General features: G+C 43.6%; 2 protein-coding genes across 2 annotated transcripts in view; both read right to left on the bottom strand.

The window, feature by feature from the left end:
- Positions 1-16,132, bottom strand: part of LOC100967682 (uncharacterized) — a 292,562-nt gene that overhangs the window by 89,405 nt on the left and 187,025 nt on the right. The gene's annotated exons all lie outside the window — the stretch shown is intronic.
- LOC129397201 (coiled-coil domain-containing protein 117-like) lies at positions 3,354-7,276 on the bottom strand. Its single transcript, XM_055108328.1, has one exon. The coding sequence runs from the start codon at positions 7,139-7,141 to the stop codon at positions 6,302-6,304; it is 840 nt and encodes a 279-aa protein (XP_054964303.1). The 5' UTR covers positions 7,142-7,276; the 3' UTR covers positions 3,354-6,301.

Here is a 16,132-nt window from a genome sequence, read left to right as displayed (position 1 = left end):
ATAACTGTAGGATTCACTTTGTCCACCACTGCTTCCCAGTCTGAGCTTGCCAGCTCCCAACCCTTCCTAGTGCCAATGAACTTTCTCAAAGAGCCACAGGTAACATGTTCCCTTTTTCGTAAAACTCTAACCTTCTCTTTGTTCTTCCAACATATTGAAGACCACTGAGTTTTCCTGTATGCCCCATTTGGCAAATATTTCTTTGCACGTAAAACATTAAATTTAGAGATTCATCTCTACATTTTATTTAGACTTCAGTAGTTTAGACTCTAATTGTCTGTATTAAGACAATTCCTGCTTTGAATATCTATAGTGGCCTCTTCTCTGTTATATAAAGTCCAGCTGAAGCCATAAACTAGACTCTTCAGGTGTCATGATCTCTGTCTTTATTAAATCAGGAGAGGCATTGCTAGATCTGTGCAGTTGGGGCTGAGAAAGAGAAAAGAATTAGGGTGCAGAGGTGACTTCATGTCCCCCTCTACCAACACCATCAGAGTGTGGCTGCATCTGAGGACCACTCTCAGCTGATAGAGGCATCAGGAGGAGCAGCTGGGGCAGCCCTGCCTCACACATCTGCTTCCCTGGGGGTTTATGTTCGGGTGTGTAACACTGTGGGAGGGTAACTACTATACTGTTGGCAGTAATAAGTTGCAAAATCATCAGGCTGCAGGCTGCTGATGGTGAGAGTGAATTCTGTCCCAGATCCACTGCCGCTGAACCTTGATGGGACCCCACTTTCTAAACTAGATGCCTTATAGATCAGGAGCTTAGGGGCTTTCCCTGGTTTCTGCTGATACCAGGCTAACCAGCTACTAATACCCTGACTGGCCCGGCAAGTGATGGTGACTCTGTCTCCTACAGATGCAGACAGGGTGGAAGGAGACTGGGTCATCTGGATGTCACATTTGGCACCTGAGATTGGAAATAGAAACAAAAATATTCATAGTATTGATCATATTATAGGAAGACTTCCCTGAATAACCAGGCAGCATTGAGCACACTGGGCTGAGTAAATTCCTAGTGTTCTCCTTCCTTACCTGGGAGCCAGAGCAGCAGGAGCCCCAGGAGCTGAGCGGGGACCCTCATGTCCATGCTGTGTCCTGACTGGGTCTGACTCCTGCACAAAGTGTGACCAGCCTATTAATAAGGCTTCAGGGCAGGAGGTTGTGCTCTGGGAACATGCAAATGAGCAGGGGATGGGGCAGGCTGGGCACAGCTGCAGAGCTGGCTCATCTCAGTAACTCAGCACCAGCTCAGTGTCCCCAGGTGTCCCAGGTAAGACCAGGGTAGCACAAATTTGTCTCCAGAGAATGTGTGTCTACTGGGGACTATTTTATTTTGAGAAACAATTTTTAGGTATTTTTTTGAGAATTTTAAATATTCCTCAGGAGCCGATAGAGTAATGTATTTCATTGGTGTATCAGGATTATTTAGGAGAATATTCTTGTTTGTAGGAAACACATAGTAAAATGTTAGATGGTAGGATTCTCAAGTCTTCAAAAGACTCTCATAAGATTCCAGGTAGGGAAGGGGGTAATTGTGCTATACCTGCAACATTTCTGTGAGTTTAACATTGTTCCTTTCTAAAAAAAATTAAAAATAAAATGTATCGGCATGATGCTATATATATTTGTAAGTATTAGGTAATGGTGTTATGCCTTTGTTCTTACTAGTATTAGATCAAGCAATTTATTACAGATATACAAAGATGATACCGTGTTGTCTCCATGCATGCAGCACTCACACATCCACCACTATCAAGAACTGCAGGTCTCTTTAATACCCAGAGACTAAATGAGGTGCACCTTATTCTTGCTTTGGGTACCTTCATAGTCTACCTTCTTTTCTGCCATTGGGTATTATTTCCCAAAGTTCATCTGTCTTAGTGAGGGTGGCCACTGCACGGAGCATGTCCCTGCCATGCACCATCAATGACACTTTCTTCTTATACTTTTTATCAGTGCATGGGGACATCATCCTGACCCAGACACCAGCCTCCCTGTTAACATCTTTAGGAAAAACATACTCAATCTCTTATCAAGCAATTGCCTATGTACATGGAGAAATCAGTTGGATCCAGATGAAACTGGACATGGATTTGCATTCATTATATCTCATATCTCTAATGTACCCTGAACGTCCCAGCCTGACTCAGTAGCAGGGGAAGTGGATGCAACCACATCAGCATCAGTGGGCTGCAGCCTCGGACTCCACAAAATTTTACTGATGCCTGACTAGGGGAGCAAAATCACAGTGCTGCAGCCCATGCACAAACATTTCTGCTGCTTTGTAAGCAGCCTGAATTTTAAGGGAACTTGCTTATATTGGAAGAAAGGAAGAAAGTTCCATTTGTCCTCTAAATGTTTGCTGAAAATGAACCGACAAAAGAATAATTAATAAGAGAAAAGGCAAACAAAATTCACTTAGAGTGCAGTGGGATATCATAGTGGGGTGATTACCCAGATAACTCAATGAGACCCATTGTTCATATTTCCTTTCTAGGGAAGAGGGAATTGGGAAGTGTAGGCAACCTGGAGAGAATAGATGAGAAAAGAAATGCATCCTCAAAAGAACAGGCAATAGCCTGCCTGGATAAAGCATCAACTTCCAGTCTCTTCTATTTTTGATTCATGTTTTGTGTTAATCTTCCCTGATATAAAATTTCCCAGGAAGAATTTCCTTGACAATTGTTTTTCTTCTGGAGAATTTGCTTTTAGGCAGATAAGGGATATTTAAGAAAAGACTTCTTGTGCATTTGCTGCTTTCTAAATGCCTTTGGCTTTACATAATCATCATACCAATGCAGCATAGTTTGAGATGTTATTTTCTGGATTCCTTTACTTGCAGCCACCTGCCAAGATCCTGTTTCAGAGAGATGCAGCTACAGATTGAGTGAGCAGTTGACCCCTGAACAACATGGAGGTTGGGGCACTGACCACGGGTGCAGATGAAAACCTGTGTAGAAGTTTTGCATTTCTAACTTAAGTACTAATAGCTTACTTTTGACTGGAAGCCTTAGTGATAAAATAAATAGTTGATTACACTTTTTTACATTTTATATATATTTTATACTCTATTCTTCCAATAAAGTATGGTAAAGAAAAAAATGTTCTTAAGAAAACCATAAAAATGAGAAAATATATTTACTACTGATTAAGTACTTGCTTTCAGGTGACACAGAAGAAAATATAAGTGTATCTGCAAACTTCAAACCCAAGTTATTCAAGGGTTAACTGTACCATGATGAATGTAGCAGTCCCCATCTGTAGTCTAGGGCTTTCTCCTTTGCTGTACCTCTGCTCACTTCCAATGGCCATATATATGTCTTATGTTCTTTTTTTTTTTTTTTCCAAAACACTTAAGAAGTTTTATTGAAAACGATAAAATACAGAAACACCAGATTCTCATTTTAAAGTAAAATTAACAGCATCTTCCAGAACATTCCTAGAACTGAACCATTCTTGTCACTATTGAAAAACAAAGCCAAGTTCCAAATCCAAAATAATAAATGAACGTGCTGATAAACATTCTTCTTATGGTTCCAGCCCCTACTTTAGTTATTTTCCTAAATTTTACATGTGTACCTTTTCAAGAAAGATAAGTTTTTTAAGTGATCAATATTTATGAGAACTGGACTTTCTTAATATAATTACAAAAAAAAAAAAGAACCCAAAAAAACAAAAACCACAACGCACCCTACTCAAACTCAGATAAAATACACATTTGTTCATTAAAGCTCACCTGCTTTAGAGAATTTTTTCTCTTCACACATTAGCACAGTAAGCCAATGTTTGATCCATGCTGCAAAAGCTACACAAAACGAAAAGCCCTGGTAACTCCCTAAGGAACTATTAAGGCATAGCAAACGCAAAAACCTTATGCTACAAAAGTAAAACAAAAAGCAGAGGCATTGGGACTGTGGAGACGGCTCAGATGAATAAGCACCACAAGGATGAAGAAAATATGCAAGAAGATAAAGTCCAAAAAAGAACATAAAACATCAATTATCCTGCAGAAATAATTATCATGTCAGGTAACTTGACTACTGAAATAAGCTCTGTTTGGATTTTAATTAACAGAATCTTAATTCTCTCCTACATTTACCGGTAGTATCAGAGCCTTGTGTTGGGGGCTTGTTTCTTCCTTTTCATCATAAGACCTTTAGTCGGAGACCTGCCCAGCAATTCCTGTAGAAGACAATCTTGGTGTGTTTTAGGTCCTTCTTTGGAAAGCTGTCATCTCCCTTTCCACCTAAACACTAACTCTACCTCTGGGCAGTCACTTCATGTTTTTGTATTGCACTAGAACACATTTTTCAGCATGGAGATTTATTTAAGGCTCATACTTTACAAGTTGGTCCCATCAAACAATGACTACAAGACAGAAGTTTATCAAATGGCATGAATCAAACACTTGCACATTTCAAAAGAATACAGTTTACATTCATCTCGAAATCTGAGATTAAGAAACTATTAGCTGGTTTCCAACTGCTTTCAATACTGGTTTGAAGTTTGAATAATTTTACTGTATAGACACTAAATATTTTGTTTAAATATTAAACATTAAATCTTTTCTTGACTATCCAGACAGAAAGAGAAAGCAGGAACAGGCAAAGAAGCAACAGTCCAATTAACAGACTTGTGACTTCTACGCCATCTGTAACAAGGGGAGGGATTTCAGTAAGGGTTCCAAAAACGCCTAGAAGGTGGTTTCTAAAAATTCACCTTTACGTGGCATAAGCCATTTTTTTCTACAAAAGGTATCTGATTCCTACAAAGGGGGAAGAAACCCAGAAAACAAAACTGGGGTGGTGTCCTGTTGTGTGATGGAAGGGCATTATACCATTACACTCATTTAATAACTTATAGAGGATACTCTGTAGCAATAAAGAAATTGTCATTTTATTTTGCCCTATCAGCCCCTGCCACATAGAAGAGCTCTTCCTGAGAAACTAAAAATTTCAAACCTGGCTATCCTCAAAGGACACCTGAAGCCTGGTTTGGGTACTCAAGAAGATGAAGGCTTCCTGCTAGCAGGAAGCAATTCTCCACTACCTTTTAGGTTTACTGCACGATAGTCTAAGCACCAGTCAAATTGGCTATTTCAGTAAACCTCAATGTCACCTGCTCATATATTTTCAGCTAATCTTTCACTGTTTTCTATATTAACATTTAAAAACAACTTGCTGGCTGCGTGCCGTGGCTCACGCCTGTAATCCCAGCATTTTGGGAGGCTGGGGTGGGCAGATCACCTGAGGTCAGGAGTTCGAGACCAGCCTGGCCAACATGGCAAAACCGGTCTCTATTAAAAATACAAAAATTAGCTGGGCGTGGAGGTGGGCACCTGTAATCCCAGCTACTCGGGAGGGTGAGGCAGGAGAATTGCTTGAACCCGGAAGATGGAGGTTGCGGTGGGGGAAAAAAAAAAAAAACTTGCTAATACAAGTATAACTTTTTAAAAAAATTACTAAAGTTATCAATGCTGGGTTTAGCTGACAAAGCACTTCCTTAAGATGAACTAAAGGATGCTTCTCCCACAGGCAAATTGCAGATGGGTTACCTCATAATCTTTTAACTATCATTCAAAGTCAATTAATTTGTAAACATTACTGAATAACTGGGCTTATCAATTACGCAAGGGAAACCAAGGAGCAACAGTGGCACAAGGCAAAAAAGCCTTAAAGGAACTTTCTCTATATTTTCATAGTCAAAGAGGAGAGCCACAATACTATCGGCTATTTAATCAACAGAGCTATATTGAATTGATAACTAAATTACAAGTTGCTAAGAAATTAAATTTCTTAGCAACAGGCTTAAGCTACTGCTGCTTTCTTCCCTTCTTCTCCCCAATTATATATAGTCACCACTGTAAACAGCTCATATCTACACACTAAGCTGTGACTTAACTGTCAGGATACAGTTGTAGCAGCATCCTTCTTAATCATCTTTTTTAATTCAAGGAGAATATTCTCCAAGTGTCTGAATAGTTTAGACAATGTGACATATGATTTAAGTCACCCTTACACATACAGCTTCTATACTTGTCTTTGAAGAGAATGTAAACCAACATTCCTTTAATAAGCCCCACAGAAAACTGCTTTTCCCTTGAGACAAACTTCCTTGGCAAAAAGGTGAAGTCAATAAATGGCTACCCAAAATAAGAGTCCCACCCCCAAATCACAGGTGGAGATATTATTACACCCGTCTCATAAAACTTTCAAGTCCCTATACTATGCAAAGAGTCTCATAACTGAACACAGGATTCTTCTAACATTTGACAACTTTAGTGTAGAAATTGGTTTCTAGAGTTCCATCTCTTCTTCTGTGCTAGTAGCTGTCTCCAAACTATTATAAAGAGACATCCCTGTTTGCCGAGGTTCCAAAAATAGTTCAGTTCTCTGAGGGAAGGCAGTGCCAGCAGCTGCATGCTTAGCTTGGCTCTCTCCTATATAGTTCTTAGTATTAGAGGATGGCTTTGGCTTATCAGAAAGGATTTCAGGGAGGGGTTTCCAGAGAACAAGCTCCATGGAAGGACGGCTCATAGACTCAATCATTTTCTTTGTAAAAACTTCATCAAATTCCCTCTTCAAACCTGTTTTCATGGTATCAGAAAGGACAAGACTGGGGAGATGGTTAACATTTCTGTCAGCTTCAACTTCTTCATCTTCATCAATTATCCTGTCCTCAATCTCCTGAAGCTTCCTTCGGGCAACTTCACACTGTGGTTCTCCAGTTGTCTGATCCATTTCTTCACAAATAACATCTAATATCCCAGGTACGGAAAGGCCACTAACACTGGGATTTACTCCATGCCCCTCTACATCCTGATGTGCACAAAGAATCCAGTCATTAGGACCAGCACAGAGCTCTGCTTCAGTTATCCTTTTCTTTCTTACTGGACAATCATCCTCCTCCTCCTCCTCTCGCTTGTGTTTCTTTTTACAGTGAACAGAAACACGTCCGCGCGCCGCACTCCCGGCGGGACTGCTAGGGACTGCGCGAGGTCCCGGCCGCGGGGCCAACTCGGCGCCGTCAGCCCCCGGCGGGAAGGCCCGGCCGGGGAAGGCCGGCTGCGGCGGCTGCAGGAAGTCCGAGCCGCCGCTCAGAGGGAGGCCGCTGAAGGGCCGGCCGAGCGCAGCCATAGCCGGCGAGACGAGGAGGCTGCGACGGCGGCCTCGGCCGCCCGCGTCCCCAGGCCCGGCAGCCGCAGCCACAGCTACTGCCGAAACCCGCCAGCCTCCGATCCCGCTCTCGACCCCACGTCACGCCTTCTAGAACCCTCCACCTCAGGCCGCCATGTCTTATGTTCTTTATGATCTTGGGCAGAGAGGTCTGCCTACATGCATTGCTGGCCAGATGTCCTGGGATGTGTATCTCTGAGGAAAGTGCTATGGTTTGACTGTGTCCTCCAAAATCCATCTGTTGTAAAGTTCATTCTCAGTGAAATGGTTTTTGCCAGGTGGGGCCTATTGGGATGTGTTTAGGTCATGAGGGTGGAGCCCTCTAGTGGAATATATTAATGCCAGTATAAACAGGGTTTATAGGGCTGGAATCTTTCTCTCTCTTCTGCTGGTCTGTCCTGATAAGACATGGCCTTCCTTCCATTGAAGGACTCAATGCCCCAGGCATCGTCTTGAAAGCAGAGAAAGCTGACCTTAACCTGCCCATGCCTTGATCTCAAACTTTCCATACTCCAGAAGTGTGAGAAAATATATTTCTGATTTTATGAATTACACAGTGACAAGGAACCTGTTATAGCAGCTTGAAAGAGAACAGGAGAGACAGCTCACAATCAGTGAGGATAGGATGAGGTATATACATATCCCAGCTTTCTCATCTCTCAGGTGGAATAGCCCAGAGGAATTTAGTCCATGTTTCCACATGTGGTTGATCTTCAGTTATCCTGAGTCAGGTGGGTGGTTGATGTGTCTTTTACCATTCATCTTCTGCTCCTGCCTCACTTTCTTCCTTTCCTCCCAGTGTAAATTTGCTGCCTAAACAGGAATACTCATTGCTGGTGGACCCAAAACAAGACAGAAAAAAAAATTGTTGTACTTTTGTATGAGGGATATTTCTCATCTGAATTCTTATCACTTCTCTTTCTTTGACATCTAGGAATATTCAGAAAACACTTTTTTTAAACCAATCTATTTTAGATTGAATTTATTGATTTTTTTTCCTGTGTGTTTTGTGAACCAAAAATTAAGTTGTAAGCCACCAACGAGCTAAATGGACTCCTCTTTTGGCAGAGAGAACTTCAAAGAAATCTGAAAAACTAGGTTAGGCCATGACTGGCAGGTGGGTTTGGATGTGTCTCATTATGCTCTCCTCCCTTTGGAGTTCAGACACAACTGACCAGCATTATCATTATAACAGAGATCTTTGGACTGAGGAAACAGATGCTTGTAGCAATAAGATACCATACTCCAACATGACAGATAATAGGCCCTGAAGAAAATCTAAAAATTTTACTCTAAAAATATTTCTTTTTCTTTTTCTTTTTTTTGTTTTTTTTGAGATGGAGTCGCGCTCTGTGCCCAGGCTGGAGTGCAGTGGCGCAATCTTGGCTCACTGCAAGCTCCGCCTCCTGAGTTCATGCCATTCTCCTGCCTCAGCCTTCCAAGCAGCTGGAACTACAGGTGCCCACCACCACGCCCGACTAATTTTTTTTTGTATTTTTAGTAGAGATGGGGTTTCACCCTGTTAGCCAGGATGGTCTCGATCTCCTGACCTCGTGATCTACCCGCCTCGGCCTCCCAAAGTGCTGAGATTACAGGAGTGAGCCACCGCACCCAACCTATTTCTCTGAAATATTCTGAAGTGGCCCTGCAAAGCTGTGCGTTGTGGCAGAAATTTGCATTCTATAGAGAATCTCCTATGCTTACTAATCATTTTCCAAAGATCTGACTTTTTTTTTTAAGGTCTGACAAGCAACGTCTACTTTTTCTGCTACCCATAGGATTCATCTACACGAAAAGAACCTTGGCTTATCTAAACTCAAGCACACCCCGTTATCTAAACTCAAGCATTTCTTTATGGTGAATTCAACCCTTTAGGCAGAGCTTAACTCTTTCAACCAGTTGCCAATCAGGAAAACTTTGAAGCCACCTGTGACCTGGAAGCCCCTGCTTCAAGATATCCCACCTTTCCAGTACAAACTAATGTATATCTTATATGTATTGATTTATGTCTTTGCCTGTAATTTCTGTGTCTCCCTAAAATGTATAAAACCAACGTGTAATCCAACCACCTTGGGCACATGTTTACAGGACCCCCTAAGGCTGTGTCACAGGCCATAAGCCTTATCTTTGGCAAAATAAATCTATAACTTGATTGAGATCTGTCTCAGATACTGTTTTGCTTACACTGGGTCACAAAATTTAAAAATCCTCTAAAGCTATCTACACATCCATAAATCTACATTAGAGGCAGTGGAGTGAGCACACTCCAACAGTCAAAACTCACAAGTTAGAGGAACCTGAGTCTAAGATTTTGTCCAGCTCTCTTGCTTCATAAAAATAATTTGTGTTTTTTAAAATTTTACTCTAGAGAAGGACAATTTTGGGGAATATGTTTATGGTCAGTGGAATGAATAATGTCCCCACCCCAAAAGATGTCCATATCCTCGTCTCTGGAACCCATGTTATACGAGTTATTAAGAAACTATTTTAGGCATATAGAGAGGAAACAGGGTCCTTGGGAAGGTTTTGTTTCTTTTAAAGCAGCTCCAGAAATGTTTCTTGTTTAGCAGGAAAGCCCTGGCTCTTAGAGCTGGTCCGGCAAGCTTTTTTTTCTTTTTTAGAGAGGGAGTCTCGCTCTGTAGCCCAGGCTGGAGTGCAGTGGCACGATCTCGGCTCACTGCAAGCTCCGCCCTCTGGTTTCCTCATGCCTCAGCCTCCCATGTAGCTGGGACTACAGGCGCCCGCCACCACGGCCGGCTAATTTTTTGTATTTTTCAGTAGAGACGGGGTTTCACCGTGTTAGTCAGGATGGTCTCGATCTCCTCACCTCCTGATCCGCCCGCCTCGGCCTCCCAAAGTGCTGGGATTACAAGCGGCAAGCTTTGATATACAAATACTGGCCATTAGAAACTGGGTCCAGCCAAACATGGAGATTCCCACATTCTTCTTCTTTTTTTTTTTTTTGAGACGGAGTCTCGCTCTGTCGCCCAGGCTGGAGTGCAGTGGAACGATCTCGGCTGACTGCAACCTCTGCCTCCTGGGTTCAAGCGATTCTTCTGCCTCAGTCTCCTGAGTAGCTGGGATTACAGGCACATGCCACCACGCCCAGCTACTTTTTGTGTTTTTAGTAGAGACGGGGTTTCACCATATTGGCCAGGATGGTCTCCATCTCTTGACCTCATGATCCACCTTCCTTGGCCTCCCAAAGTGCTGAGATTACAGGTGTGAGCCACGGCGTCCAGCTCCCACGGTCTTCTTCCTTGCCCCGACATTTGCCTGGCAACATGGCTGCCCCCACATATCCCCATGTGTGTAGAACTTTATGGCACCCTGCATTTGCATATTAAAACACTAGGGTGGGAGGGCCAGTTTTTTCTCAAGCTACATGAATGACATGCTTGGTAAAACCAATCCCCTAAGCCCTATGCAAATCAGACACCACTGCCTTCAGCCTCCTCATATAAGCAGCCACTTTTCCACCACACATGGAGTTTTCTCTTAGTTCTGATCTCCCCTCTCTCTGTCTCTGTACGGTGGAGCTGTTTTCTTCTTCCTTCCTTCTTGCGTATTAAACTTTTCGCTCCTTAAAACAACCCCACGCATGTCCGTTTCTTTTTAAACAATCCCGCGTGAGACTAAGAACGGTGGTGGTCCTCCAGTCATCAGAGCCCTATCATAAGGATTCTACCTTACATAGCAAAAGAAGAACTTGACAGGTGTAAGTTAACGACTTTGAGAATAAGCAACCTGGTTATCCAGATGAAACCAATATAATCACAAAGGTCATTAAAATAGAGGAGGAGCCTTGCAGAGAGGAGCTGGGACAATATGGAGGGATGTGGTTTGAGGAGGGAAGGGGCCATAGAGCCAGAAATGTGGGAGCACCTGGAAGATAAAAGCAGAGGATTCAGTTCTTTCCTCTGGAGCCTCCAGAAGGAATGCAGCCCTACTGACACCTTAACATTAGCTCAGTGAGAATGCTGACCTCCAGAACTACAGGGTAATACATTGATGTTGTGTGAAGCCAATAAGACTGTGGCGATTTAAACAGCAGCATTGGAAACTAATGCAAGGGGAAGAGATGTCTTTCAGCTCACTGAGCGCGTGCTTGTCTTCTGTTCTTGGAAATATTTCCACCTTGTTTTCTGGTGTCAGTTATGACAAGAGACAGAGAAAATTTTTCCGAGAGAAGAGCTACCACGAGAATTCGTTTTTAGCTAGAAAATCTCTTGGGTAAAATCTCATGATTATCTGTTATACGATCTGGGTATCACAGAGTTTGGGGTCAGATCTCACAACATGTGATAGGAGGAAGAGGGTTTTGTTAGTTTGTTTTCATATTGCGAGGGAAAATTAGATTTTCAGGACACAATCTGAGAGGGACAGACAGAGTCAGAGATATTGTAAGAGAAAGAGGAGATGTGGAAGGAGTCAGGGCAATGAAACACGTGTCCCAGCTCCCAAATCTAAAATAAAGTCATTGATTTTACAAGGTGAAGAAAAGCTCTTCACCTTCCATCTTCTTAGGAAGGATCAAATTCTTCCCAGAGTCCCTGCCCCTCCTTCACCCCCCTGACATTGCATTGTGGAGCTAATCACATGTGCCCTTAATCCCTGCTCCTGTCCCAGGCTGGGAGAGCCTCACTGTCCTCACCATGCCCAGCAGGCTAGAGCTGGTGCCCTAAGCACCAAAGGAGAAGAGGATGATTTCTGTGCAGGCAATAAGAGCTTTATCGCATTTTACATTTCCCTAAAATTCTAAGCAAAGTTCTGTGGAGAGAAGAGAACATGGGGCAACTTTATCTGGTGGGGCTGGAAGAGACCAGGCTCTGAGAATGACAATTAATTCACATTTCTACTTTTCCAGATGCCAAATGCTAGCTTTAGCAATTGTGGAAATGTGGACTTTGAGTTTAAGAACAGGTTTCAGGTACTGCAATAATTGAGGAGACATTTGGAATAGAGTCCTTAGTCTAGGGCTAAAGTCAGACTGGCAGTGCCTGAGAGCTTCCAGGCGCTGGCCCTGGGCTGTGAGGGAAGCAGTGGTTCTCCTGAGCCACAGGGCTGAGGACCTGGGAGCAACCACAGGCCTTGGCCACAGGGCTGCCTGGCAGGGGCTTGAGGGAAGGAAACTGCTCACAAATTCACAGGATCTGCATTAAGCATATATCCCCCCAGCCTGGCAAGAGTGAAAGTCTCAGAGACCCAGACCTTAGGGCTGGGGCTGGGATTCTGGGCTGGCTGCTGTTGGCTCTGCCCTCCCTTGTCCTGAATGACTGGCACCCTGCTGGAGCCAAAAATGGAGGGTCAGCCAATGTCCTCAAAGTCTTTACTCAGCCAGACCCTGTTCTGCTTGGAAAGAAAATGAACACATGGTATACAAATAAACATAAAATCATGTGTATCTAATAAGAATTTCTAATATAAATTTTACATATTGAGTACATATATTTTAGAAATAAGTTGTATTTATACATTTGCCTATACTATGTATCTATTTATGGATAAATATGTGGTACATGTTTATATATAAAGATATATAACTTTGGTTGCTAGTATAAGGTATAGTTTTAAACTTTAATAAAGTAAGCACGAACATTGAAAATGAGCACTGGGTGCACCACTTCATGGCCCTCCTCACTCCAGGGCCTAAGGGTGATAAAGCTCAGGACCCTCTTCCATGTCCCCCAGCATGGACAGCAGTGAACTACCCATTGCTGAGGATCATGAGTGACCGGAGGGGGATCTGCAGAATCACAGAGCAGCAGATGCCCAGAAGATTGATAGTTTGGACCCTGAATGGAGGGACATTTTGACCACAGGGCTCAGCATAGACAAGTACTCTTCTGGTCATTTCTGTCAAACAAAACAGCACATGTAGCTCAGAGGCTGCATGATCACAGCATGAAGCACCTCCATGAGTCATTGCCAGCTTCCCCTCTGACTGGGGTGATGTGGGATCTCTCTGCCCCACTTTCATGGCTCACCAGCTGCTGGGACTCTGTTGACAGTGGTCTACATCTGTCCCATGCACAAACTTCTCAATAGTTGTCATTTTACTTACTGGTCTCCAATAACCACAAATTGCCAGCCATGACCCTTCCACAAAAATTGATGGAGTGGGGTTGGAACTATGGGTTCAGCAATGTGCCAGGGCATGTATATAAGAGAAACAAGGTGTGGCCAGCCCATGTCTGAAGTGAGGATGAATTTTCACCATGAATTCGGAGTAGGAGGTGGAAGAAAACATCCTGACATGCTCCAGGCAGTGATGCCCACAAGATACACTAGAAGTGCCCACAGAGGAGGTGGGAAGGGGGTGTGAGAAAAAGAGGGAGTGTGAATTCACAGGTGTCTCCAGACTGTTCACCTGAAAAGAGATCAGACCCTTAGCAACACCTGGGACCCCAGGCAGAGCTGTTGCTATGGAAGATTTGTGCAGGACAGGGATAGGAGGAGGGAGCACCTACCTGTGACGGCATCTTGGTTGCTGATGGCCAGAATGACATCTTTTCAGGCCTACTGTCCCTGACCCAGGCAGGGATCATGTCCAGGAGGGCAGCAGGAGCCAGCAGGAGCTCAGAGCCAGGCCCTGGTTCTGCTAGTGCCAGGCTAGGATGTTCTTCATACTGTGGCCAGCTCTACAGGTGACAGTGACCCTCTCCCCTGAGACACAAGGAGGAGGACAACGATGGCATCCACATAACATGCTCACTGTCATCCAAGTGGGGGAACAAACATGCAGATCCCCAAATATTAATACCGAGTTTGTAGTTCCTCCCACTTGGTGCAATTCTGATCAGAAGGAAAAACAGGCTAACAACTTCATCAGCAGGGAAAGTTCATGTTTAATACAAACTATCTGAGGCTGAAGCCTGAGTTTCCCTTCCTCACCAGGCAGCCAGGACAGCAGGAGCAAAAGGAGAAAAGCTGGGTCCCAAAGTCCACAAGGTGCCTCCTGAGACTGATCCTGCTTAGAGAAGGTGGTGACAGTGGATGAGTCTTCTGGGACTCCCACACCAACATACCCTGAGCTGGATGGCTTGAGCCATAGACATTTATTGCTAATTTATTAAACGTTTATTGTGAATGTATTAGAACCCTGGAAAGTTCAAGATCAAGGTCCAGCTTTGTGGTGAGAACCCTGTTTCTTGTTTTCAGATGTCACCCCTGGATACATCCTCACGTGTGTTCAGCAATGTGCCGGGCATGTGTAAGTAGGAGAAGCAAGTACATGCTTTCCTCAGTGCATGCTTGGAGGCTGGTGAGGGGTTAAGGAACAGATCGATGATGTTTATTTTTACTAGGACACAAATCCTATTAAATCAGAGCCCCAAGGTTTTCACTTCATTTCACCCTAATTACCCCTTCATAACCTCTATGTCTAAATACAGTAATTTTGCAGGTTGGAGATTCAAAATATGAATTTGTGAAACACAATTCAGTTCATAGCAGGTGTGCTTTGAGGACATGCCCAAGGCAGCAGGAAGGGCAAGGCGAGGCTTCCAGTCTCAGAGCACAGAAGGCGTTTTCCCACCACTCAGCACACTGGCAGCTCCTCTTAGGTGATCCAGGTCACACATGAGACCCCATTCCCGCCTTGGGGGCTGCCTGCTGATAATGGAACAATATCACCCTTAATTTTCACTATTTCTAAGATCAGACTTCTATTTTATGTTTATTATGGAGTTTGTCCAATGGCCAGGTTTGTAACATAACCTCCAATGTTTGGTTTGTGACATAACATCTTATAGAATTTTAGATGCTGATTTCCAGTGAGACTTGATGGAGTTTTTTCATGGGTTTTCATGGAGTTGATCTTATTACATCCACCATTATGCTGCATTCTGTAGGGAACACAAAATGATTCCTCTCCTCAATAAACCAGTCACCTAGTTGAAGATAAAGGATGTTCAGAAAAGATGGTCACAAAACAATTAGGGGCTAGATTCTGTGATCCACGTGAGATGCCAATGATGTGATTCTGGAAAGCAGAAGGTGAGGTTGTGAGAGACCCTGCAGCACACAATGCCCAAGGCTAGGGTGGCGAGTAGAGGGCCCCTGGTCTGGATCTGTCTACCCAGCTTCATTCCTCCCATTCGTGAAACAGTGGCTGCACCAGCCAGGAAGCATCTGAGACCACCTGATTCTCTGGAATAATAGCTGCTGAGGTTTGTGCTGTGAGCTGTAACACTGTGAGTCTCTAACTGTAACCATTTAGATTAGCACTAATAAAAATAATTTTTAAGATGGTGAAAATGTCTATATCTATGCTTTGCAAGTGTAGCCGTTATATGTCATATGTGACTCCTGAGCACTTGAAATGTAGTGAAAACAACTAAGGAACTACATTGTTAATTTTAATTAATTCCAATATACATGTTTGTGGCTGGGTACTGCTAATGTTGGCCATGTGAGACAGGGAAGTTTTAGATGGTAATAAACAGCAATGTCATCAGGACAACCAATCTGCTAAATGTTAAGCAAAGATGATCCCAGGACCATTGCACCAAGCTGGAGTGGACAAGGTGGAAAGAGCACGTAGGTGGATCTTTGGAACCCAGATTCTGCTTCCTCCAGGTGAATGATGTAAACTCTCTGTCTTGAAGACACTGACATTGAAGCTACTGACCGGGGAGCTGAGTGTTTCTCCTGGAAGCTGCGGTGGAAACAGAACATAGATCTTCCTTAGTATTACTCATGTCCCTCTCCATAGGCTTCCCAGCAGAGAGGTGCTGTCTGATCAAGTGGGAGGTGAATGCTGTGCTCCCTAATCAATAGTCTTTCTCAGTCCCATGGGACATATGAACCCTGTCACATGCAGCCCACGCAGTTGAAGCCAGAGCCCCATGTCCAGTGTCCAGTGTTGCCTCTGCCTTTGGTGATCCCACCTTACAGGACCCAGTGATGAAGGCTTGAGTGGCAGGGAAGGGCTTTGGGGAGTCTGCCAAC

This window comes from Pan paniscus, chromosome 12 (assembly GCF_029289425.2).
Source record: "Pan paniscus chromosome 12, NHGRI_mPanPan1-v2.0_pri, whole genome shotgun sequence".
Lineage (NCBI taxonomy): Eukaryota > Metazoa > Chordata > Mammalia > Primates > Hominidae > Pan > Pan paniscus.
This window is presented reverse-complemented; position numbering and strand designations above follow the sequence as displayed.

Bases quoted from the DNA above. Each gene is read 5' to 3' on its own strand.
- LOC129397201 (XM_055108328.1), bottom strand. From the start codon at position 7,141: ATGGCTGCGCTCGGCCGGCCCTTCAGCGGCCTCCCTCTGAGCGGCGGC.